The sequence below is a fragment of the Cardiocondyla obscurior genome, linkage group LG02 (assembly GCF_019399895.1).
Source record: "Cardiocondyla obscurior isolate alpha-2009 linkage group LG02, Cobs3.1, whole genome shotgun sequence".
NCBI lineage: Eukaryota > Metazoa > Arthropoda > Insecta > Hymenoptera > Formicidae > Cardiocondyla > Cardiocondyla obscurior.
Genome location: NC_091865.1, coordinates 8157960 through 8183651, shown reverse-complemented (window position 1 = coordinate 8183651; position 25692 = coordinate 8157960). Strand labels below are relative to the sequence as shown.

The window sequence follows — 25692 nt, the reverse complement described above, 5'->3', positions numbered from 1 at the left end:
ATAGCCGCAGTATGCAAACTGCGGTCAAATTACACAAAATTCATAATGTCAGTGATTCTGTAGGTTATTTATGCTTGGCGACAATGAGGAGTTTCAATAGTTAGTATCGCGTCAAGCTCGAGAAAATTATAGCAAGAACGACAAGAAGCTACGATGTGGTCGTCTCGAAGACTAGTGAGTGAACTCATGTTCTATAATAAATTAATAGGAACAGAATTTTTCTCTCTGAATAATTTTAGATTATTGAATGAACAGTTTTAAGTATAAATCGTATCAATATCTGTTCGAAAACAATTTACATAAAATTTTGTTAATTGTTTCAGTTATTAGTGGTGATAATTTCGTTGGCGAATAATGTACTTGCCAACGTACTACGTCAATCCGTTTACGAACCTCAATATAGCAACGCTATGTTATCCCATATGGCTCGAAGTATCGTGCCTGTTGATGAGCCTACAATAATTAAGCGGTATTTGAAAGGAGACGATTGTAATTGTAACGATAATATCGTAAACCAATACCGAGATGCATCACGTATTATTCCGCAAGCACATCGACCAACGATATCCGTAATTGACTTTATGAGTATGGACGCGAATGTACCCTCTTATCCAACATCAACGTACTATCATACCAGCATGACGCCACACAAATCTCAGGAGGAGGAAGACTACCGTTCTCCGAGATTCGATATGCCGTCGAATTCGATGAAGAAGGACCTTTCATTTCATATTGTTCCACATTTCGTTTCTAACAGATATTCTACAAGGCCTGAACAAACTTCGGAAGGCGATTATAATAGTAAATACCGAAAGGCATTTTATAGCATAACCAATTCTCCGAGCCAAGAACCGCCAGTTCTGCTGCCATTCGTAAGAATATTACCGTAATTTAATTTAGTATTTGTAGAAATTTTTATCTTTGATCGGTTTATAAATCTTTAATTAATTATTACAATAGATACCGATAAAGAATTTCTTATCCATATTAATAAAATTCACTATATTATTTAATATTAAAATTAAAATATTTTTCCAACATTATAAGTATTTCATATTTATCGCAAAAAAAATATATATAAATAATTAATATTGCGTTTATTACAGGAAATGATAGATAATGATAAGCCTTTGGAAGAATCACAAGAGCCGACAAATATGTTTCCTTCTTTAAATCTTTTTCCTATGCCTTATTTTCCTATGCCTTATGTTTACAACGAAAACAAAGGGTACACACTGAAGGATGATGAATACAATGTGGAAAGAGCACCTGCTTTTATGCAATTTATACCGTCCGTTACCTATTCACCGAGTTACTATTGAAACAATGAGAACTTAACCTACTGAGAATATCAAACGTGTCATATTTTTGCGGACTTCTCTCGAATTATTGTTCTTATTATTTACATAATTACTTATAGATAAATAATTGGCGCATAATAAACCACAGGTTAGACGAATATTCGGATGTTGCAAATTTTTATAAGTTTATTTTATGAGTTTGGTATTATTAGTAAGGCATTAATAATCACATAACCCTGTTATCGATTCTGTCACGTTACCCTGATACGACGAGTCGATTGATCGTAATGATTTTCATGTTCCATTTATTATAATTATTTTTACACCAGACACGGATAATTTTTTATAAGCTATACTGTCGTTAAACTTCGTATGTATCGATAGTTCAACTTTTATATGTAACTTTCTAAATAAAAAAAAATAAAATGCTTTATTTCAGTATATTAAATTAAATATAAGTTTTTAAATTAACAAAATAAAAATATTAAATTGTTTTATTTTTAACCTTATCATTATTATATTACTGCTGCCATGAGCTTTAAATTAATAGCAAAATATCATGAATATTCGATTCTTGCAGTTATTCCGAAATACTTATTAATTCTCTTATATAATAACAAAATCGTGCGCGGTTTAATGGTTATTTGTGTATCCTATCTCTAAACTGGGAGAAATGGGTTAACGCATTATAAAAAAATTTTTATATTGAATATTTTAACAAATATTATTACCGAAAATGATTAAATCGCGTGCTATAACGTTAGATTACTTCGAAACACAGACGAAAGATAATAATAATGACTAATACTCTAATTCAGAGTAACTCTCGTACCTAATGTAAAAATAAATAGTAATAAAAATAGTCTAGATCTCGACACCTAGCTATATTACTTGCGTAATAATTAAAGACACACTTGCGAGTGCGTAGACTCCAAAAAGCAATGAACTCCAACTGCTATTTCGTGCATTCCATACGCGTGCATATCATTTCGTAACTAAGCATTTCACAATAAAGAGAAATCCACGTGCGAATTATATTGCGTCCACACGAAACGATGATCGTTGCAGTTTTTTTCTTTTTTATTAAGCTGATTGATAAGTGACCGATTCTTAGCAACATAATGTAAATGTATAATTTTTTTTTTTTAATTTTTAAATATGTTATAAAGTTAATTATTAAAGGTAGCAATTAGCATGAACAATATTTTCAGAATACACTTTTGCAGAAATTAAAGTATCTTTTGTAGAACATTTGATGACACTCGTATTTTTGCCACGAACGGTTTTGCAATAGCCGCGACATGCGAAGTACGGTCGAATTACCCAAAATTTCGTGATGTCAGTAATTTTGTAGATTATTTATACTTAATGATAGGAGGAGAACCTCTTTAGTCTCGTATTAAGCTTGAAAGACCTCCTACAAGAAACCGCACAATGTTTTCATATCGAGGATTAGTAAGTTTATTTTTTTAAATATATATTTTATATTTAACATTTTTATTATTCTTTCATTTCTGGCATATAAATTTTTCAATAATTAAATCGTACGTAATCAGGATAAAATTTTTTTATAGAAATTAAGAAATAATAAAACTATAATTTTTCTTTTTCTTTTAATTTAATTTGTAGATAATTTAAAAAGTGAGCTTTGTATTAAATATCTATTGGACAATGCAATAATTTATATGAAATTTTTGTAATAGTTCCAGTTATCAGCAGTATCAATTTCGTTATTAAGTACCGTACTTGCCGAAATATCCAAGTACCAATATACAAGTGACAATGATGTGGCCGTAAAATCGTCTTTAATCAACCTCAATGGTAAATATTCTAAATAATTAAAATAATTTAATATCTTCAAGCAATAATTATCTAAAGACATCGGTTATTTTGAAAATATAATGACTTTAACTTATACAAGTTTCAATAGAACACAAAAATAAATTAATAAAACGGTATTAATATGAATTCGCTTTCAATGTAAATTATTCGATTACAGATAAATATCAAGTCAACACTCCTCGCGTTGTTCGCGTTTACACGCAAGATTCGTATCCTGATAATCTTTCCGTTCCTAGCGAAGTTTTTGAAAGGCTTTTAGAACCTAAAAAGCTTATAGTACTTCCTACCCGTGAGGATCTTCACCTCTTGACACAGCTATACGATTATCCTCACATGTTTCCGAATGCCATAAATCCGCAGTACGCAATCATTTACATGGGTCCGAAACTAATAGGGCATCCAAGAAACAACGATTATGGTAAGTTATCGAAATATAGCGTATAAAGAAAATGCAACCACGTTATATGTACTTGCGATTATTTTCAATATATAATACTTTCAGGATATCGCGTGTACGCCTATAAATTAAAACCAGAAGAATCGCTGAAAGCGTGGAGTGAAAAGATATCTTTCGCAAGATTTGCTCCGTCCTCGAGATGGGAAAGATCGGACCTTCCGCCATTTATCGCCGTTTCACAGCCTACTACAAAAATTGATCAAAACGACGATTTCGGTTGCATCAGTGAATATGGAAAACCACCATCACCATGCATCACTCCGCCGCTCGTATTTGGAATCATGAGCTTGCGTACAAGAACCGATTTGCCAAATCATCACACGTTTGTCTCCAACATGGTACCAAAGACGCAACAGCAAGCATGGCCTGCGCGCGACCAAAGATATTTTAAAGAATACGACGGGTCTTTGAATTTGGAGGAATCGTACTATCCATTTGCTAGTCAACAAGATTCCGTAAACGATTACAGCGGTAAATACCGAGATTCACAAGGGAACAAACAGCCGAGTGAAGAAAATATGGCAAAACTAATGCAGCTGATGACGTCATTAAACTTTCTTCGGCCAGGGGAATATTTCACGCGAGTTATATTACCCAAGGTACCAGTTGTAACGCAAAACAGACAAGCTGAGCACCGAGAAGAGATTCCTTTGCAAGTAAGAACTGCAGTATCAACACAATTTATTCCGTGTTTTTAGAACCTGCTGATTTTGCTCAATACGTAAAACTTAATGTAGCGTAAAGTGTACAAATATTCGCGTGGTCCATGATATAGCAGGACTTACATGATATTATTAAAAAAGAAAAGAAAAAAATCTACGAATAATTAACAAAATGTATTACGTTTGTTACAGGACGACGCAAGATATAGACAAGTAGTTATGATTCAGGACGAGCCTAATATAGAAAAGGTTCTCACCTATTGGCCTGTTACCATGCTTGGCTTACCAATACTTCTCCCTAAAAAAAAACACGAATCGCCTGCAGAGTATATAAATACTAATTCTATTAACAGTATACTTTCCACCCCTATATAAGAAAAAAAAAAAAAAATTAAACTAAAAATTCCTTAATTTATTTTACGCAAATTTTAAATTATCTTAATTATTGCGCGTGTTTTATCTCATTCATTAATTTATTCCTGTAAAAAGATTCATTCACAATTACAGAGAAAAAACTAAAATTTTTTTTTAACGTTATAATTTCAGACTAGCTATCAGGATAACTAATTAAATCTATGACGGGGGACTGAAACAGCGTACTTCTGTGAAATTTGCAAGAGCAACTGGAAAAAGGAGGGCGAGTACCAATCGAGCAATTTCTGACTAACCCTCGGGGGCGCATCTTCCTCTACCTCTGTTGGCACGCAATTTCTTTCGCGCTGAGGAAGACTGGCTTCGACATGCGTTTCAAAGACTCGTGAATATTTATCTTTTATTAATTTTATTTGATAATAAACATCGCAACGTTGTGATAAAAATTAATGAGACGTTTATTATAACAATTTGCCTGAATGAAGAACTGAATGAAATTAAATACCGTGATACGACATCGATGACGTGGAATAATAACCTTCGGATAATATTTCATGCAATCGATTGGTAATCATGAGATTCACCGATCGAAATGCATCGCTGATCGAAATGCATCATTGATCTCTTGAAATGAATACGTAATATACGGCTGCCAGTTGTAACAAGTCATAAACTCATCGTATAATAACCGCGTCGAGGTAACGGAGCACTGAGGCGTTTAAAATGCGTTGAAAGTTACGAAACGATACGTAAAAGGTGCGCATCGTGTTTACAACGATGTAATCATCAGCATTGGTGCGTGAACGCTATCGCATAAATTCAATCTTCTCTACGAATTACATTTATAATTTCAAAATTTAGTTCTAATAAAAATACGAAGAAAATTTTTTTTTTAAACTCGAACGAGCCGACGCCGAGTGAAAATTTCAAAAGGAACGCAGGTAAGCTTGACAAATCCGAGCTCGTTGCCGAGTGCATTTTGTCGTCCCCCTTCTGGCTTCAACTCTGACATCTCCTTGACTCTCTACCGCGACTTGCACCGCATTTCCCGCGTTCGTAACTTCAACTTGCCGGCGTTCACATATTCCGTTTTCTTCGCAATGTTACACACGCGCGCAAGCGGTAAGGATCGTTTGTTAATTTATACCATAGACCTTTGAAGCAATCCAATATAACGGCGTATCCTTGCGCCTGCAGGACAGAATTAATCGAGTATGCAAACGAGAGGAGAATATCGCTCTCATGGATTACTTTGCTCTTCCGCGCATATCGATTTTTTTCCGGTTAAATGAACGATGAGACTACCGCAATCGTAGGAAGTACGGATACGAAGCCGATAATTTTTTATTCTAATAAATCGACATTTATCGGTAATATTAAATTATTATATTAATTCTGCGTACGTTCTGCATTAACAGTAAAATATCCTGCTAGCGATTGAAACATCGAAGAGCCTAACAAATTACAGTTTATAACTCGCGGCTGCTCCTAAGTGACTTCATCGAGTAAAAAGTTCAAATTACTACCTTCGGCATTAAGCGACAATAAAAATTAAAAACCGTGGAAAAAGAAATTAAATTTAAATTGAATGTTAAAATTTACACGCGGTAAATTAAATTCTTACGTTATTTTCGTCCGCAATAAAGCAAACTTGATTCATCTTATTTTCCAGTTATCGCGTATTACTATAGCAGAACATATATAATTTCAGATTGTTATGTGCGATAAACTGGGCATATATCGAATTACACACTTCAAGAAATCCTTTCATTTTTTTTTTGTTTCAAAATTAGAGGGAGAAAGGAAAATACGATGTTATTGAAGTAATGCAAACATCACGGAAAAAAAAAACTCTGAATTCGTGATTTGATGGAAGCCGGGCGCATATGCGCTGGAGAGTTTACGTTGCTTGCACAAAGGTAAAAAAAAAAAAATAACGAACACTGTCGCGTGACCTATCTCCGTGGGTAAATCAAGCGTCGAATACCGGTACCAGTCTCGGCTTACGGGGTCAAAGCTGACCCGCTGAATACCTCCATTACAGGATGGTTAATGGTTTCTTTGCAACACGAAGAAGATTCCCTCTTGGAAAATATTGCTTCTGGTTAGTGAAAAAGCGGAAAGCCTACAACTACTCGTTCCTGTCGCTAGTGCAGGTTCAACGTACTGACGTACCGAATATTATATTGTTGCGAAATTTAAATTCAACGTAGATACCGCGGCGAATAAAACGCAAAATTTAATTTAAACTACCAACAGCAAAAACCTTCAAAAAATTATATTTTAATTAAATAAAATACATGCAAATTTGTTTTAATAACAAATCGCGATAATTTTTTTTTTATAATAATCACAGATTCTGACGAATCACAAGTAATTATAATAAACGTCAGATAAAAATATATTTTTAATAACCGTTACTTAAAACAAAACTCTTCGGTGCAACGTGAAGATCGAGAAATTGGAAATTCGTGTGCTGAGCAAACGAAGTCGAGGTGCAAGGAGATTAACATACTTGTCCCGGTAAGAGAATTCAGGTTGGAAGATCGTATCACTAAGTAAATCACTTGACTCGAGGAGAATATTTATTTTTGGAATGAAAAACATTGGACGCGAAAATAACGAAGATCAGAATGGAACGAGGAAAGAACCGAATCGTGCATGATTATCACAAGTAATTAACATATATTTACGTCTTCTGGCCCGCGCGTTTGTACGTCGTCGTGGCGAACATTCATGCGAAAAAAAGACTCGAAAATTCCTCACATATTACACACACGCGAGATGCAAAAGCGAAATCGGCGGAGCACGTGGCTGAGGATGGACGTACGAGTGACGTCGCGCGACGCACTAACTCGATGTCGCCGGGTGTCGGAGCGCCGTCGCGACGGCGCCAGCGTATCGGTCGGAAGTACGATAACACCCTTTGCGATCACGGACGTGAGAATAAGTGTGACGCGCATCGGGATCGCGACGCACGTGCAAAAGCTAGCCTGGCCGACGAGAAAATCAATCTGCCCCAGAATCTCTAGAAGCAAACGCCGTACGGTCGCGTCATGAAGCGCAAACGAAAGCCCGGCGACGTCATTGGGCAAGTACCACCCGAATGCGGCAAAACGGTATCCGTTGAAACAAGAAATAAATTGAGTGTCACGGCCGGGCATGTTAAATGGAAAACCTCCGTCCATTTACGTCCCCGATGTACAATTTAATCACCGACACGTTATCGCGAATCTTTCTTTCGATATTTTAATTTCTATTTTTATTTGTTCGATTGCCCGGTCCCGCGTTGTAATTACGCTCGTCTTAAAGATTGAAGGAAATGATACGCGACTTCTTTCCCCGTGACTTAAATTAAGCGTCCAATTAAATGCAATTACATCTGGAGACGAACCAGTCGCGACGGCGAGTCGGCGAATATCGGGCGGCTGCATTTAACGCGAAGAATTTTAACAAGTGACTTCTCGAGATAAGTTCTTGCGGCCTCGGCATCTTCGTAAAGCCGACCGTAGAAGGTACCGATCCCCCTGTGGCCTCTCTTACGTGACCTTCACCTACGCAGACACCTTCGCGGAATACCTGCGGTCAGATCTGCTCCTTCCGCGTCGAAGAAATATATCTTCGCGGCCGCGAGTATTTCATTGCCGAGGGCCAATATTCACCCGTAAGTGCTTTTTACGTAATCGCGTCGAGAAATGGACGGAGTGAGTAACGGCGAATCTCCGCGAGATTCAACAAAATCGAATGGCTTTACTTCACCGAGAAAAGGAGATTGCACGCTGCAGGTCCATAGAACAGTAATTATCAACAAATTAATATTCCCGCTCGCAATGTAAAGCTAATTAAATAACATCATGTTCGTTGCATAAGATGTATCGAAAGGGGTTATTTATACAAAGACTAATTTACTGCATCAGCATATACCGTTTTGAAATGAGATTCAAATCTTGAAAGAGCTAATTGAAAATTAACATGCTGATTTTTGCCACGTGCGCATAGAACTTGATAAAAAGAACATATGCATTAGAAAATCAATCTCATATAAAAAAAACCTTCTATCGTGTTATAATTTTATAACTTTAATATTTTTATATTATTCTATCTTGATTATATTAAACATAATTAATAATAATGATCAACGTTTAAAGTGAATATTAAATTACAGTACAATAATTATAATGAAATCTATTTTATGAGCAAAATTTAAATTGCTGAATTAAATGCTCCTAAGTCGAGCTTTCACGGTGAATATTAAACAAAGGACGTAAAAATGGACTTGACGAAGTCGGTGCAGCGCGACGTATTCTGGAGCAATGTCCGTTCCGGGCTACGTGCTCCCCTTAATTGAGCGTGCGCTAATCCCCCCTTTCCCCCCTTTAGTTGGACTGAAGGAGTCTCGCACGACGATTCCTCACGTGTGGTCGTGCCTTAATTGAGCGTGTGCCCACTTCAAGCCAAACGTTTTTCTTTTCTCATCTTCCACGCCGTCTCTACATTAGACCGTGCTCACGTACACGCGTAATAAATTGGAGTTGTGCATTATGCGCGCTTGTGTGAGAAATTGTACCGCTGATGGTCCTAGGGCACAAGACCGACCGTAAAGAATGTGATTAACTCCACGTAATTCGGTGTGACTTTCGGTTAAGACACCAATTTCGGTTTCGTCACGTTATCCGTCTCGCCGCATCGCGGCCGCAAAAATATTAAGATTTCTTAATAACGTCTCGGCTGTCTTGAATTTTGACGAAAAAAAAAAAAAGCAGGGTATTCTTTGTCTCTAAAACTTTTTAAGAAATTAATGTATTTTTAGTGTGATCCTTTTAAATCTAATTTACCGTAAAAGTAGAAAAGATTTCGTAAGACAAAGTTCAATTAAGTCGCATTTTTGATTATGAAGAGGAATGCATTTAATTCGCGTGCTAACAGCCGATTTATTTTTAATCGAGGGAAACAAGATCGCTTTCTAGGGTAATCGTGCAAAAAGATTTAGATGGAGCGTCAAGTTCAAGGTATTCTATAAGGTACCTGCTATTTTAGCGCGAACAATCGATTCATGACATTTAATCAAACGTTCTTTCAGTCGTTTAAAACGTCGTTTATCAATGTCGTAGCTTGTGTAACTTTACGATCATAAACTCATTACTAGCTGTCTCAAGCCGAAAGAAGCAAGTCACATTAAGAATTACCCTATTGACACTTGCACGTGAAATTAAATGCGGCTTTTTCCCCTCAAAAGATGATTCAGACGTTATTCCTGACGTAATTTATAACGTTCACGACGGTGACACGATACGAATCTACAATCGGCACAAATATTGCCGTAGCGGCATCGTAAGTGCCATGTAATCTCGAAGTTTATCAGTGATTCATCGCCACAAGTCTTCTTGAATTTATTATAGAGGTCGAAGAGAGTCGACTGGTTGAGTAATCCGCGGTTTCCTCATTTCTCTAATAGTAATGGCACGGAAAAACTGTTCGACATAAATTATATGTCGATCTATTTTTTTTTATTTATTTTTTTATTTTTACACAAATGATTCACGTAAACTATGCTCGATTATATATTTTGTAACTTATACAAAATTCTTAATTTTTCTGTACTTGATATAAAATTATTGATATATTTTTTGTACCTATACTTCTCAACCTTGCACATAAAACAAGACTTTCTTCGATAGTATTATTAAATACTTGTCGATATTTATCTATAATCTCCAGCGTTACGCCGCGTTATTATCTCATCGTTAATTTCTTTCGAGCTTCCACAGCTATTGGGTACGTCTTTCACCGAGTATCGGGAAGAATTCGCTGAACGATCGAGGCCAAGTTCGTAGCGAATGTCCGGCCCACGTAATGCATCGTCACGATCGGAACTAAACATACTTTCGATCCGCCGCGTTGTGCGTTTCGGCACGAACGACACGTCGCGGGGCGTTCATTTCACCGACAAGAGAAACGATCTGATAGAATTTCACCGACCTAAAGAACGACAGTTTTTTTGACGTAGTGCGAATCTTTTCTCCTCTTCGCGGATATTCTTTTTTCCTGTTTCTACGACGTAGAAGACATTCTCAATTCGAGACAACAAATCAAAACCGTCGATGATAGTAACGTAAAAAAAATATATAAAAAATGATAAAAATATTTCTAAAATTAATAAATAAAAAAAACGTACTCCGAGACCGTTTGAAAAATGAGATTGCGCATTATCATGGGAATCATACGGGACTCAACGCGAAGCCATTTGGAGCAATTTGCGTCCGGTCAATGCGTATCGCGGGACGTTGAATGCGTAACGGCTCCAAATTTATTACCGTTGTCCGTTCTGACCGAAATCACACAACGTAAGGTTTCAGAAAGGTCACTCTTCCCACGATTATTGAAAAAAATTATTTCCCAAATGCTTCCTTAATGAGATACAATACCGTGGTAGCACGCGATAACTTCGCGCGATAGACACGTAATAGCGTGTATTCACTTCACCTCCTAAATCACCATGGTTAATTACCGCACCGTAATTATTGGAAAGGAGCACGGCGCAATAGCCGTTCCTTATCGTACCTTCCTAACGTATCCTTCGAAAAATCCTCAATTACAGCAATCGCCGATGGCATTACGACGACCATGGTGGAGCACGTGTCCCATATCTCGCGAGTAAAGAAATCTCACACGTATCAGCGCGTAAAGTCACCGCACTAACAGTCCGGCACACTTCACAAGAATTAGCATTTGACAACACCAGCTTTGAACCTCGTAAATTCCTAATTGATTTCGTTTCAATAGTCCCCGCTTTTTTATTGCACACAGAGGAATATGTTAAAGTTTCTCGCAAGCGCGCTGATTAAAATGCGATATGCGGTGATGCGCCGATTATGCAAATTTGATTACGATCCTGAATCACCTCGAGGTCCGACTTCCCTGGAATCTATCATTACTCGTCGAGTCGATGACCCTAGATCGATGGCGATCTAAGATAGCCTGGTCGATATCTTGGAAGATGAATACAGAGATACCGGCGAGAAACGCACGCAGCACGAGCCGGCACACGCCGCGAACAATAGACGAGCCAAGCTCAAGAGACACATAATGCGACAACTGGTACGGCAAGCAAGTCACGTAGACCGACCGGGCGACATGCAAATAATTGTCTTTTGAATTCAGATCACACTGCCTCGCGGCGTTTTACGAGTTAACGACCTTGTCGAAGGTAACTTGCGAGATCACAAAAAAAAAAAAAAAAAAAAACGATTTTGCCAAATAAATTAATCTCAACAGATCAATGCAAACGGGCTGGGCGAAACGGTTTTGTTCGGAATACTCCGCGGCACACCTGTTTCACTTTTATCCTAAATCGACAATTCGAAATACTTTTCCGAGGTGTCCTTGATCGTAAGACGCAACAAATATCCACGAGTTTTCGAGGCACCGAGTCACGGTCCTATAAAGAGAGCGTCGTCGACAAGTTACGGTTTCGGCGAGCGGCGAACTGCAAGTGCACGCGAGATCGCAAGGATTCAGCCGGTGCACACCGTCCGCAATGTCGACGAGGAGAGGAAGAAGGTCCGAAGCGCTGAAGGTGCTCGCGCCGGTTCCGAGGAGGCACATTCACCTTACCGGGGTTCTTACGCACTTGTGTGCACGCCGTAAGCGAGCCCGTGTTGTTGCCTCGGTCGCCCAACAAGTCGTTTGCAGGCAAGGTAAACGCGCAATATTGAATCCGTGCGACTAACGCCAAGTTCCTTCGTCACGATACACTGAAAAGCGCTGGGATACCACAGCCTTGATCTTGCTGGTGACACGTACGTTTACGAGTATCACCTTGCACGGATACAGTTATATAAGTGGGAACTCACGTTCTAATTTAAAGATACTCGGTTATTACGGGTAAAATTAATATCAGAAATAATATTAATATTTTACCATAAAAAAGAAAAATTATTCAGACTCTGATTAGTTTCTACGGAATATAAGTCTGTAATCATTATTTGTTTCCCTCTTTGAAGAGGTTGTTAAGAATCAAAGTTTAAGAAAAATACGGCAAGCACTTGGAAAGTTTATCTCTCGAATAAGTACATTAATAATAAAAGATACGCGTCTTTGTTGGACTTAAGTTTAAAACAGCGTAACGTCCTATTACGATAAAATTTCGAACCGGAAGAAGAGGCTCAATAAGCTAGCATGTTACTAACAAGAAAAGTCATAGATAAGAAGAACCCGTAGGGCACTTCGCTTCATACGTCAAGAGGCAATTAGGCGAAGAAGGAATCCTCTGTTTAAGAACCGGTTGGCAATTGTAAGATTGCCACTGAAAGACTCGGGGGAGCTTTGTTTTCCCGCTCGCTTAAAGAAGAGAAATCGCCACGACGAATCGGTTGCAGCGTCTTCTCGAAAAAGTAGAAGATAAAAGGCTGAAAGGGGACACGATTCCTGACCATAATTATTCAAAGCCGATTACAAAAGCCGTTAATCGCACTAATGAGAGCACGCTTTGACGGAACTTATGCGCTTAGAATGCACCGTACGCACACCTTGGTCACACTCTGAATACGATGGAACACGACATTTAAATATCGCGAGCCGCTCCTGTCCGATGATTACAACCGACAAGAAAATTCGCGTGAAAAGAATGCCGCTAAAAAGAAAAAAAAAAAAAATGCTGCAAATTATACGCGTTTACCGAACAAAATTTCTACCATAGCGGAAGAAAGAAAGAAAGAAAAGGAGCCGAAGAGAAAATGTAAAGTGGTTGTCGCACTTTCAAGTGCACGCACGTGCGAAATGCAGTACACCCATATATAACAATGCAACTTACTCAACAGCCTGTACACGACATTAATGGGATCAATTAGCATTAGATAAAAAATCTTAGGATCCTCTGCGCTTTAACGTAACGGTGCGAAGACATCTCATGCGTCAAGTGATGAGCAGGTCGGTGAAGTTACTTCCACGACTCTCTACAGTTAATATCGCAATATGTAAATTCCAATTAAAACTCTAAAATTATTTTCAAGCAACTCGAGAAACCGGTTATATCATTCATTAAACTGATCGAGAATCAAATCATTTTTGAATAACAAATAATTAGACGCGCGTTGCACGGCGAGACGAGGCACCGTATGTGTGGCACTGTCACGGGAGCAATATTTTTTCCCGTACGAATACCTTGAGCTAATATCGCCGATCAAATTATCGGGCCGGAGGTACCATGGGCGGTATTCGGATCGAAACGTACACAAGTACGCTCTCCCGCGACTCGTTACGCGTACAGGTAAGAATAACGGTAACCGAGCGAGATCCTCTCATCGCCGAAACTGGTTCCCGGAACGGGCCGGAGAGCCGAATTCGATTAAGAGGCGATTACGTACGGCAGGCGCGTTAAAACCAACCGCGGCTACGCAAAACGGCCGTGGAGAAACGCCTTTATGAATTTTCGTACCGGCGAAAGGACTTCGGCGGTTCGGATCTCGCGCGAATTCCGAGATGTGATCGCACGTGCGTCCGGCGCACCTCCGCGGACAGGTAATTCGCTTCAACGACCACCGACGAAAGGCTCGCGAGATAGGTGTTCTGTGCACCTAGCACCTTGTTGGGACAGCCGCGCGTGCTCCGACGTTACGACGCGTGCTACGCACGTGTCCGAACCAGTTTCGCGATATAGCTCTCCCAAGGAGGTTCCTGGGGTAGAGCCCCTACGGTCATCTCGTAAATCACGCACCGGTCGGCTTCCACCGAAACCGTTCTGCTCGACTCTCGCGTGAATCTCCGGACGTCTCCGTCACGAACGTGACTTTCAATTTGACAATTCGTTGCATCTTGGAAATTAATTTCGCTCTTACCTTAAGTAGTTTCACAACGAAGCGACGGAGTTCATTCCGAGGATAAGATTTGAAAAGCAACGATTCGGAGGCGGCGATGATAACGTTTCGTCTGTGATTAATCTCGATTGCGATACGCAGACGGGCCACTAGCGAAGATCAATTTGAATCTCGAGATGGCGCGTGGTTTACCGTTCGTCTGCACGGAGCGTGAAACAAAAAAAAGAGAAAGAAGTGAACAGAAAAAACGTGAATCGTGAAATCTCCGCGGAATATCGCGGGCTTCCTAAGAGAGGTGATGAATACGAGGGTATTAACATTAACCACCTGTTCGCGCGGACGTCCATTACTCGACAATAAACACACACATATAAGATGCAGATGTCCACTTTTTCTACATACATTTTTGCTCCAAAATTCCTGACATACTTTGCCTCTTTTCTATTTCCTTTTTTTTTCTTTTTTTTTAATAATTAAAATATAGTCATAAAACAAAATCTTGAAATATATTTCAAGCAATGCACAAAGCTGAAAAGCAAATATAATTTTTTTTTTTAAGAAACTAATTAGATACGATTTAATTAATTATAAAAACTCGGTAACTTTTACAAGAGAGGTATTTTGCCCAGTGTCAAAATTAATATTAGCAAGAATATTTCTCTTGGTGATGTGCTTGGCGTGGAAACTAGTCCATCCCGCGGGTATTTATTGCCGAGAAACTCGGATGAATCAGGTTACTTACTCGGGAGAATACGCACTCGGAGAGAATCTCGAGCCGGCGCGTTGCAAGCCGCCGACGCGGGTCGTAAATAAAGCGATATCACGAGCAGCTTAACAGCAGCTGACAGTCGCATCTTGCGCAGGCACAGCAAGGAGCAATTAAGCGCACGTTATGAATGAAGCGACGCGATGTCAGGGACAATGCCAGCCGAGGACGAAGGGCGACGTCGCGCGCACAAAGTCACGAACCCCCGCGGGTTGACGGAACGCAAGCGGAGTGAGGTTAGGCGTGTCGCGAGGGAAGAAAGTACGGAATGAAATCGTCGCGGGAGGACGAGCGGCCGGAAATTTGCGTCGTTTTCGCTACGAAATCGACAGCCGTGCGGAGATCGTGCCCACGGGAAGGACCCATGATACCATTTTCCCTGGGCGAGACCGCGAGAGGTCGAGGACGAGACCATGGACAAAACGCGCGCGTAATTCCACACGGCCGCGGGGACGACCGACTCGTACGGCAGGAATAAACGCCGCGACGGCGTTGCGGCGAGGACGGTGCCGTTCTCAGGGTGGCACGAGTCCGCGTAGGAGCATAACACGTCTCTCCGTCCGATGTCTTTCTCTCTCGCACCGTCTCTCTTCCTCAGAGACGTCTCCTTCGTTGCGCGCAGAAAACCCGCGTCCGCTGCCGGCGGGCGTGTGACGCACACCCGGCGCGACTCAAGAATTATGTAACTATTGTTGAACGGCACGTAAATAAAGGCTACTTACCGCTGATCGAGGCGAAAAACGTCAAGATCGCGCGCGCACACACACACGTTACACGTTCCGCGGAGACCGCTCACGGTGCACTGCCGCCGCACGATGGCGCCCGCGCTTTGCCACCATCTTGGATCAATCGCCGTTGCTGCCAGGTGGAGGAACCCGCGAACCTTGAACGAGCACTAGTTTTCAGGAAAAAAAAAAAAAAGCTGATGAAATTAGTTTCACTGCGATTAATTTTGTTAATTTCAAGTTAAACCCCTTCGTCTCTGCTATTGCAAGCGTGCTGTAGTCCTTTTCAACACTTATTCTAATATTAATCACCAGAAAATGTAAATCTCGCGACATGAAATATGACCACTCGTTTGATTCTTTGCCATTTAATGCTTTCTTACACATTTAGAACATAAATAACAACAACTGATGCGCATAAAGTGTATCACGTCGGTCCGTTTAAAAGAAGAACCATCGTAGAAACGTAGAACAGCGAGGCTTTTAAGTTCTGTGCGAACAATAAATAAATAGCGTAAATCTCGGAACGTATCGGTAAAATGACATTTTGCAATTGCCATTCTCACAAGCTTAGAACGTGTAATAGTAACAAACGGCGCGCGTACGCAGCATTCACATACACGATTGTGAAACACGGCCATTTGCAAAAATAATATGTTCGATAAGAACATTATGAGCATCGAGCGATAGGAATAATACGTGCATGTTACGCACACACACATTGTTGAAAAAGTATAAAAACAAATGTGAACTGTGAAATGCAAGTTTTAAAGTGACTTTTCAAACTACCTTATCTAAACGTATCTAAACATAAAGAATTAAATATATGTATATGTATATATATACACATAATTATATAGAATTATGTATATATAATTATATTATGCATAATCTGACTTTACTATTTTTATCATTCAATCCTACCACTTAAATTAAATAATGTTTAGAGTAGTAAGTTCTTAAATACGTACTTCTTTTATGTACGATAATTTTCATCTAAGTATCACTTATCAATACTAAATATTCGGTCAATTCTTATAAATAATACAGTTACATTATTTTACCAAATGAAATACTTAAGAGACAGAAAATTGTATATAGATGTCTATATATCGTGCACATACAACCCTAACTCGCTTCTCCTGACTTGTATTGAGAAAATTTGATACATAAGCCTTACTTTTCATTTTTGTTTATGGTCAATAGCTAATTACTAAATTTACCGATAGAAACGGCTTATTAATTACTTAACAAGTATATCTTTTCTTTATATCACCGTCGATTAGGGATACGTTTCTCATATTCTACTATAATTTGCGTCAATTCCGAATTTTATGAAAAATCACAAAACAGTAACTGGAAGCTTAGAATGTGTGCGCGTTGCGACAAATGCCGCAACCTAGAGCAAATTCTTCTCCCGTTGGCGGATGTTTTACATGTAACGGACATTCATCACCTTCCAGTTGCTTAGCTTTCGGACCTTGGGAGAAAAGAAATATATTTTTATGCATATATGCATTAAAAAAAAAAATTTTTGTCACGAGATTAAAAAGATATACATACCAGCAGGGCACATAGGCAGCTCACTCTTTGGAATAGTGGTAACACGCTGGAAATCATCGTGACAGGGCTTACAAAAGTGCGTAGTTCCGAAGCAGAAAAATACCGCCACCGAGCAACAATATCGGCATTTGTACTCGAGAAAATCTGCTCCATGTTTCGGGCACATTTGTGCCCTTGCTACGTCGCTACAGCCACCGCACACTAGTTCGGCAGGATCGAACGATTCCCCACCCAACTGCGCGTCACAACGTGCTTCACCACCGTAATAAGCCTTCTGGCATTTATAACATACGTAATATGCGTATCGTTCCATCGCGTAAGCAGCGGGATCTTGATAACGACCGCCGGGTGCAAAAGTTCCCTCAGCCCTGTAAAAAAAAAAAAAAAAATTAATATAATTATATATCGCATCAAGTTTGCATCATTAAATATTAACGAGAGTTGAATATTACTTGTGTAAGCCTTCGTACTCCAAGCGCATCAGCGCCTTTCTTCGTACGTCTTCGTAGAGCTCTTTTACACTCGCCAGTTGTTCGGACAGCGTCGGATGATCCATAGGTATTTTGCAAATCGGGCATAGAGAGAACCCAAACGTGATTCGTGGTCCCACCCAACGTTTCATTAGAACATGTCGGCAACAATGCAAATGAAATACGTGTCCGCACTGTAACTGAATTGCTGGTGCGCAAGATAAGGCTTCAGTGAAACAAATCATGCACATGTCATCAGCGTCCTGTTTTAAATCAGTTCCTGATAAACAACGATGAAGGCAGGGTAAGCAAGTTCTTTCATTTCTAACACCTCCACAAATGTGCCCACAAGAATGGACCATATTACACGCATTTTTAGCATGTTCTTGACAATCGTGATCGGCACAAATGTTGCCTATTGCTAGCAACCCCGTGTTTCCCGTGGTACCACAAAAACGACAAATACCAGTAGTAGCACCAACCGGTTTTCTTGGTGCGCCATCACGAAATTCTACCAGTGCCTTCAACGTTCTGCTATCTGCTAAAGCCAAGATCCAGAAAAGCTTCGTTCTACCACAACCTTCGTGGAGATCTACCCGTATCGCTTCTTCTTCTTCCTTACATACTTGTCTGAGATGCGTTCTCGTTCTTCTATGAAGATGTAAAATTCGATCACATTCCGCGCACAAATTACCACAGACGTTACATTGAATGATGGCCGTTGTTTCATCATCATCGTGATTGCTACATGTTGGCTATAAAAAAAAAAAAAACATAAAATTAATTATTTTCATACTGTGCACAATAATTTAAAATTGCAATGACAATCTTACTCTAGGTGGCAGTGGCTGTCCTTCAGATCCGCTCCATTGACCAGACGACAATCTTTCTACGTGTTCCGAATTCAAAACGCACAAAGAAGCAAGTGCTAACCATAATGTCGGAGATCGAAGACATTCGGTAGGATCGCGACTTTTCTCATCTAGTCTGGTTAAGTTCAGAATATTTTCCGCTATAGCCGCTTTCGTTACAGATGCCCATTCTTCTGATAATTTACCCTAATAATAACAATAACAAAAATAACTCACTAATTTAAGTATTAAAAAATTAATAAATCACGAAACTCACCGATGCCATGTCTTTCAAGAGTTGAATTATTACTTCTGCCAGTTTACGCGTCATGCAACCTCTTAACCACCATCTCATTCCAATGTAACTTTTTGGATGGAAATTGGTAGCTAATGAAACAGTTTGAAGCGCTTTGCCATTGTTTTCCTTTCCTTTCACTTTTACTTGCACAGTCAAAGCTTTTGCAATACAACTTAGAAATACATCTAGAATTCCGGCGGAATGTTCGTCGAAATCCGAAGAATGAGTGAAACCGCTGTTCGCCGCAGATACGATGCTGAAATCAGTGGGTGGCAGTCTTTCGACGTTTATAATGTTTGCTAGTGTTTCAGGTTTAATTTCGGGCAAAATCCTCCGTAAAAGAGATGTTACCTAAAAAATATAACAGAATATTATAGTAAAAATTATTTTAAACGTATTTAGTGTTCCAACGTTAATAGAACATACTTGACGTTGCACTCTTGCCGATCCAGTGTGCAATAAACTCAATAAATTTTTTATTAATCCAGTCTGGTGTGATAAGTAATATTGTCCGACAGAACTACCGCTTAAAGCAAGAACCATAGAAAGCATTTCAAAGCAATAAGTATCAGCTGCTTTTGGAAGATCACTATTGTCGCTCAACACGCTGTTAGCTGGTGTCGGCGAACATAAAAGTGTCTCCCATTCTTCTCTCAAGCGTATAGTCTCTTTCCTAATCGCTTGCACAATATGAGTGCACACTTGTTTCTGTAAATGCGTTAAATTGCTTCTGCTGAACAATATTCCAACCATATGTTCCCGAAGATCATTACTGTCTTCTAAATCTTCGTTAGCACCTTCCGTCGGCTCCAGCTGTTGTTGCTTTTCCCCTTGTATAAGTTTTCCAAATACCTAAAATACTCATCACATTTTAGAAAAAATTGTTATTTTATATAACCTAAAATACAAGAGCGTCGTGGGTGGAGAGATTAAACTATATAACCTAATATACTGTCACGGAATAAATGATAGAAGGATGGGAAATAAGCTATGAGCCGTCGGCCGTAGATCACTCAATTGTAATTATCATAAAAAAATTATTATAATTAACTAATGCCCGAATGTAATGACGGGATATCGTGGATGAAAAACAACACACGCGTAGCGCGCGCTGAAATTTTTTTTAGTATAGTATAAAGTAAATTGCAAAATTAATATCTATTTACCTGAGATGTAATTAGCCGAAACACCTTTAATGTTTCCGCTTCGCAATTTCTTTGTTGAATAGTCTGAGCGCTTAACTGCTTTCCTACTTTCAAAGATTCTCCTTCAATTTCGCCTAGCATTCTGATTTGACGTACTCTTAAAGAATTATCTGGGCCTTTTAATTCCATACCCACAACTACGTGACGTTGATCTACAAAAGAATACATTACAATTAAATAAATTGTATTATTGGATATAAAATCAATATTCTTAAAAAATAAATTTTTTATATCTTTAACATTTATTATAATATAATTTTTATATCTTACCAGTGATTGGGCAATTAATCCAACCAGCTGACCTGCTTTCGATTTCCACAGTTCTTAATTTTATCATTTCATCGGAATTGACACCAGATAAGAAAGTCACGTTGGATACTTTGTGCTTGTAAATAAATTTTAAATTAGACAAATATATTTGGTAAAAAAAATTTACTTAATTTTTCATTAAAAAAAACTTACTGTTAAATCGCGGCAGTTATCAATATGCACATACAATATCTTAGGTAAGGAATGAGCGCCACAGAGAATTGTAATTATTTTAGTCTTATTACGATCTTCATCTCCAGATTCCCAAAATGTTTCTGTTGAATTATCCGTTAAGCTACCAATCATAGCTTGTCTACTAGATGCTTTAATCTCAATGCCAGCCGTTAAATCTTTCAAAGCCTCCACCCAACTGTTTATCTGTTGCGATACTGTCGATTGGTGGCTTTCGTGCATACTCATCGTAATATCTTCTTCTTCTTCGGAGCGTGACAGAATTTTACTGATATTACTAAATACATGACTTCTATGTAAAAACATATGGTCTGCTGGCGTAAACCGAATACCCCAACATCGAATCGCAGCTTGTTGTAAAGGAGATCCTATAAATATCATTATATCTATTAATTATATTTATTAATATATTAATTAAATATTTATTTTGATTTTCTGAGAAGAATTTACCAAGTGGTGGCAATAGCATTAAATCCGCAATAGTTTGTAGCAAAGTATGAAATACAGTGGGCAACGGATTGACGGATTCGCCTGCTATTACTAAATCACTTAGAGGATGCTCGCTGACACCAATTATATCCTACAAATTGAAATATAATATTAAATATTATGTAATCATCTGCAACTAATTTCTTAATAAACATATTACTTACGTGATCTTCCTTCTTCTCCGTTCTGTTGTCATCATCCGCGTTTGCGTCCGTATTGTCAAAAGGAATAACTGGCGTAAGAGACGAGACAAACCACCAAAGTAAGTCGTGCAAACAAATTGGTTGTGTTACGCTTCTCAAAAGCCAATTTAACGCTTGCATCGCATAAACTCGACAAGCGGCACGACGCAACGCTTGCTTCATCGCAAGCTGTAAATGTTGCAAGTTGTGCTGTTGAAGAACAAATAGCATTACAGGTCTCATGAGAATCTCTATTCTATCGTTACTCGCTACTTCGATTTGACTAGTGGATACTATAGCGGATTGATCCATTGACGGCACTAATTTCTGCAATGCAGCAGATGGATAACATAGAAGCGAAGAACCTGCCTCTAAAAAATAATAAACGATATTATTAATTATAAAAATTTTTTTTATTGTAATTTGTGTAATTATTATTTAAAGTAAAAAATCGTACCGTTATTTATTTCACTACTGCTATTATTTCGTTTCCTCATCATAACAACTCTGCCATCGTTACTGTTTCTAGCCCAAGGCGCACCGGTGGACATAGATACCGATCTGTGAAACGTGCTACGATTTTTGCCGCTTTCATTATCACTATCGTTTGATGGGTATTCGGATAGTGGCTGTAAGTAAAAACAATTATGGTTAAAGCAATAATAATTATTATAAATAACAAAATTAATTAATATAAAAAATTATTTTTCTTTACCCTGCCATTCGTATTGTTAAACGTGGAGCTATTTCCTTCATAATTATTTTGCTGTCCATTTTCACGTCTTAAAGTTTCTTCGTAATATCTTTCATCGTGACTCTGCGAGTGAAGAATACCTAAGGCTTGTAAGCACTGGAATGGTCCAGTTGGTGGAAACGGTCCGGTAGCCTCGGGAGGGCTATAATTCTCAGCCACGGACGATAAAGTTTGTGACGGGCGTCTTTGCTGTTTAGGAATATTAAAGCCAGAAGCACTGGCCAGATCCAGTAGAAACATCGCATTGTTTTTCATGATTATGTGAGTTTCGTTTCCACTTGGACTATTAATCGGAGATAAAATTTTGCTCGTGCCGTTTTTTCTTTTGGAAATACCGCTGGCAAATTTTTTTGCAAACTTATTCTTTCTGGCTTTCAAATATTTATCTCTGCACGTGTCGCAGATTAAGTACCACGAGCTACCACCAACCCCACCATCGCCGCAGTTGCCCGCCCACCCAACGCAATAATTTCCGCCGCTGTTGTATCCTTTTCCGCCTGCGTGCCAACCGCAGCCTGGATGCATCATTTTCATATGATAAGTGACTGGATGTGGGAACATCAAGCCACAAAGTTCGCATATAGTTTCGCGTTCAATTCCCGCTAAAACTTCAGATGTATTTGCTCTACCAATGGGCTTCCACTCCTTCTTTTTCCGGCTTCCTTTCTTTTCGCGTTCTTTAATTTTATCTTCTCTGGGACGTTTCTCTGGAATCGGTCGTTTTGCCAGCTTCATCGTTTGTATCTGCGATATAGGACTAGGCAAAATTGATTGTTGTTCTATGGCTTGTAGACAATTAGTGCTGAGTTCTTCCCACAGAAAAACTAAACTTTTCAACGCCGGTGGTAGTACCGCAACCGTATGAAATTCAGGCAAGGAAGTAAGCTTGCCGGTATTTGCCTGTATTTCTTCTTTAATTGTGTTCTCCTGTTTTTTTCTACTCCTATTAGCATTAGCATTTGCGGCTGAACGCGTGAGAGTTTCTAATGTGCTTGGTTGAATGTGCAAATAACTGCCAGCATTCGTCACTTCAACAGAGTGTCTTTGACGTGCCTTTTGCTCTTGCTGCTGTTTGTCGCTAGATTGCATCACAGTTTGTCTAGTTACAACTAGTGCACCTTGTTTCGGTAAACTTGGGTGGAATTTAAGAAAACTCGCACATGCCATAGCATCGTGTACAATTCCCTCATGCCATAAGAATGCAGCGAAAACAGCTCTTAAACATTCCGCCACGGAAGGACTGATCGCTTCTTTGACCTTATCTTTACATAAATTTAAAGCACGATTAGGACTAGGACTTTGTTGCGCATTAGCGGGTGACATGGCACGCTTCACTCTTGTTTTCACAGCTTTTATATGATCTCTTCTGTTCATTTTCGGTGAATGTCGCTCATCTTTCGCTCCGGATGAACCGATATTGAAATGGCCCTTCATAGCCGTGGTCGCACTCTCGGGACTTGTCTGCGTTTGCGCTTGAGATACTTTACGCGGACTTTCTTGCGAATCCTATAAACAATGATATAGTTATCAATACTTTTTTTATACCAGCCCTTATCTCGAAAAATAAGCGTTTAAATAGAAAAAAAAAAACTTGTACATTACTTACACCACATTCCTTTTTAGGTGTGTCAGGCGGACTGGCTATGCTGCCTTCAGATCTCATATGTAAAGAACTGCAACTTGGACTCGGTGATAGATCACGCGTATTGGCGGTAGTGCTGATACCGCTCGGTGACTGTGATGGATCTCTCGTCAGACTGCTAACCAAGGCACTTGTATCGCTCTGCGTTGAGCCACGACGTTGTGACGTTATGCTGTCAATCATCCCTCCTGACACTTAAAAATAATAATAGTGCATTACAATTATGTTACACAATTTTTAAAAGACATTTCACATATTTAATTTAAATAGCAAGGGTACCGATTCTCACTTTGCTGATAAACAGTAATAGAGCAAGGCATGTTTAAATTTAAGTTTATACAATTCATTCAAAGAATTTAATCGTGCAAGTTTTTCGTGCAATTATATTGTAAATTAAAATATCGAACAAAAATTTTAAATAATATGTGCGTATCTTAATATGTATTAAAGTGTATTATAGCAACACAGAATACAGGTGATTTGTATTTTAACTGTTTGTAGCATACATCTTGATATAATGTAAAGTAGGATAGGGTGAATTAGCGTGTATCGGTGATCTTACCTAACGGGGAGAGGCCGACACTTCGGGGGGAGCCGCAGAGTATAGGGCTGCTACTCATACTTTCTCCCCCTCCTATCGCGCTTCTCCCACCTAATAATTTTGATTAATTGCAGTATTTATGTTGTGTCGAGTATGTCTTAATTGTAAAGCTTTATTATATTCTCGTATTGCAAAATAAAATTAAATTTGTGCGTATGATGTAATTAATCATGCGTATGTAAAAAAAATAAAATAATATCGTGTGCCATTCTGATCGCAACTATCGCGCATGCATAATACGACGTTGTAATATTCACTGATTAATACGAGTAGATTCTATCGTGCCATCAACCCTATTTATAAAGTAAACGGTGATAATTAACATAGGCCTTCAAAGATACAAAATTTGTGCATTTTTCGATGTATTACAACTTCAGTAAGTCAATAGAATAGCAACGAGTACCTGGTGCGTTAGCAGCAGGAGGGAAGAGACAATTGCCAGAAACAGCTGGCTGTCGGCTGGATCCAGCTAAGATCAACATGACTAATTTGTTATAACTAATTCACATAAATTGAGAGTATTCAATATTTAATATAAATGTCTAAAATTTTTCTATTATCTATTATATACTTTTTAATTATAATATAACTATATCAAATTTACTATTATGTTATTATTTTCACAACATTAATAATTTTTTAAGTAATATTACTATATCAAATATATCATTTCTTCATTCTAATACACAATAGAGAAAAGAAAGACATAGATACATAGAATATTATCTTACAAGTATCAGCATCCGTTCTCACAGCTTCTGAAATAATTTCATTTTCAAAGCGATTGTAATGCAAAATAATACAAAAGTACACACACAAATGTATAATAATGTTAGAAATGAATTATGAAATAAATCAATTTAATACGAAAATAATGTTCACACGTATTTAACAGATGCAAATAATATACGTACCGGGTATTGGGACTGGACTGGAAGAAGGGCTGTGAAATCTTGGTGACCCACCTTGGGGATTCTTTGGCGAGGAACTTCTTGACATTCGCCGCGGAGTTTCCGGTGGTGTCGCTCCGTTGCCATTTGCACGGCTTTCTCCCATCGCTTTTACTAACTCCTTTACAGACACGTTCACAAACTCGGAGAAATCCCTGAGAATCATTAATAATACATGCCTAAATGGATACTTATGTATTAATAAAAAAAAGATTTAATTCTAAAAAAATTTGAAAATTTGTAATA

General features: G+C 38.6%; 3 protein-coding genes across 17 annotated transcripts in view; 1 reads left to right on the top strand and 2 right to left on the bottom strand.

Moving 5' to 3' along the window:
* LOC139110045 (WD repeat-containing protein 47) overlaps window positions 1-16111 on the bottom strand; it is a 61220-nt gene extending 45109 nt beyond the window's left edge. Inside the window, exon 1 of one of the 4 annotated variants that reach the window (XM_070669589.1) lies at window positions 15938-16111. Coding sequence is in view for 2 of the 4 variants with exons in the window: in XM_070669569.1 (XP_070525670.1) it covers window positions 7328-7368 (41 nt within the window). In the remaining 2 variants the exon portion in view is untranslated. Of the gene's footprint in view, window positions 1-7327; window positions 7485-14470; window positions 14862-15937 lie in introns of those variants that run through there. The other 3 variants (XM_070669579.1, XM_070669569.1, XM_070669559.1) reach the window with 3 other exon arrangements.
* On the top strand, window positions 2653-5497 carry LOC139110120 (uncharacterized). 2 transcript variants are annotated; one of them, XM_070669703.1, is made up of 6 exons: window positions 2653-2756; window positions 3005-3122; window positions 3301-3561; window positions 3646-4256; window positions 4455-4588; window positions 4809-5497. In XM_070669703.1, the coding sequence occupies exons 1-6, from the start codon at window positions 2736-2738 to the stop codon at window positions 4831-4833; spliced, it is 1170 nt and encodes a 389-aa protein (XP_070525804.1). In that variant the 5' UTR covers window positions 2653-2735; the 3' UTR covers window positions 4834-5497. The 2 variants fall into 2 exon arrangements, with proteins under 2 accessions (XP_070525804.1, XP_070525812.1); XM_070669711.1 differs by having other exon boundaries at window positions 2654-2756; window positions 4455-4511.
* A 181-nt stretch (window positions 16112-16292) lies between the features above and the next one.
* Window positions 16293-25692, bottom strand: part of Hiw (MYC binding protein highwire) — a 164755-nt gene continuing 155355 nt past the window's right edge. For 2 of the 11 annotated variants that reach the window (XM_070669455.1, XM_070669483.1), the window contains 18 exons: window positions 25411-25601; window positions 25228-25254; window positions 24900-24965; window positions 24458-24547; window positions 23860-24089; window positions 22215-23759; window positions 21957-22128; window positions 21482-21870; window positions 21279-21408; window positions 20790-21196; window positions 20598-20712; window positions 20289-20479; window positions 19549-19974; window positions 19102-19473; window positions 18807-19031; window positions 17956-18728; window positions 17504-17871; window positions 16293-17420 (listed from right to left, as the gene is read on the bottom strand). In XM_070669455.1, coding sequence (XP_070525556.1) covers window positions 17305-17420; window positions 17504-17871; window positions 17956-18728; window positions 18807-19031; window positions 19102-19473; window positions 19549-19974; window positions 20289-20479; window positions 20598-20712; window positions 20790-21196; window positions 21279-21408; window positions 21482-21870; window positions 21957-22128; window positions 22215-23759; window positions 23860-24089; window positions 24458-24547; window positions 24900-24965; window positions 25228-25254; window positions 25411-25601 — 5833 coding nt within the window. In that variant the 3' untranslated portion in view covers window positions 16293-17304. The remainder of the gene's footprint in view (window positions 17421-17503; window positions 17872-17955; window positions 18729-18806; window positions 19032-19101; window positions 19474-19548; window positions 19975-20288; window positions 20480-20597; window positions 20713-20789; window positions 21197-21278; window positions 21409-21481; window positions 21871-21956; window positions 22129-22214; window positions 23760-23859; window positions 24090-24457; window positions 24548-24899; window positions 24966-25227; window positions 25255-25410; window positions 25602-25692) is intronic. The other 9 variants (XM_070669474.1, XM_070669491.1, XM_070669464.1 and 6 more) reach the window with 8 other exon arrangements.

Coding starts and splice junctions, on each gene's coding strand:
- LOC139110120 (XM_070669703.1), top strand. CDS start 2,736: ATGTTTTCATATCGAGGATTA. Junction 3,562..3,645: donor TCCAAGAAACAACGATTATG/GTAAGTTATCGA, acceptor TAATACTTTCAG/GATATCGCGTGTACGCCTAT. Junction 4,257..4,454: donor GAGAAGAGATTCCTTTGCAA/GTAAGAACTGCA, acceptor CGTTTGTTACAG/GACGACGCAAGATATAGACA.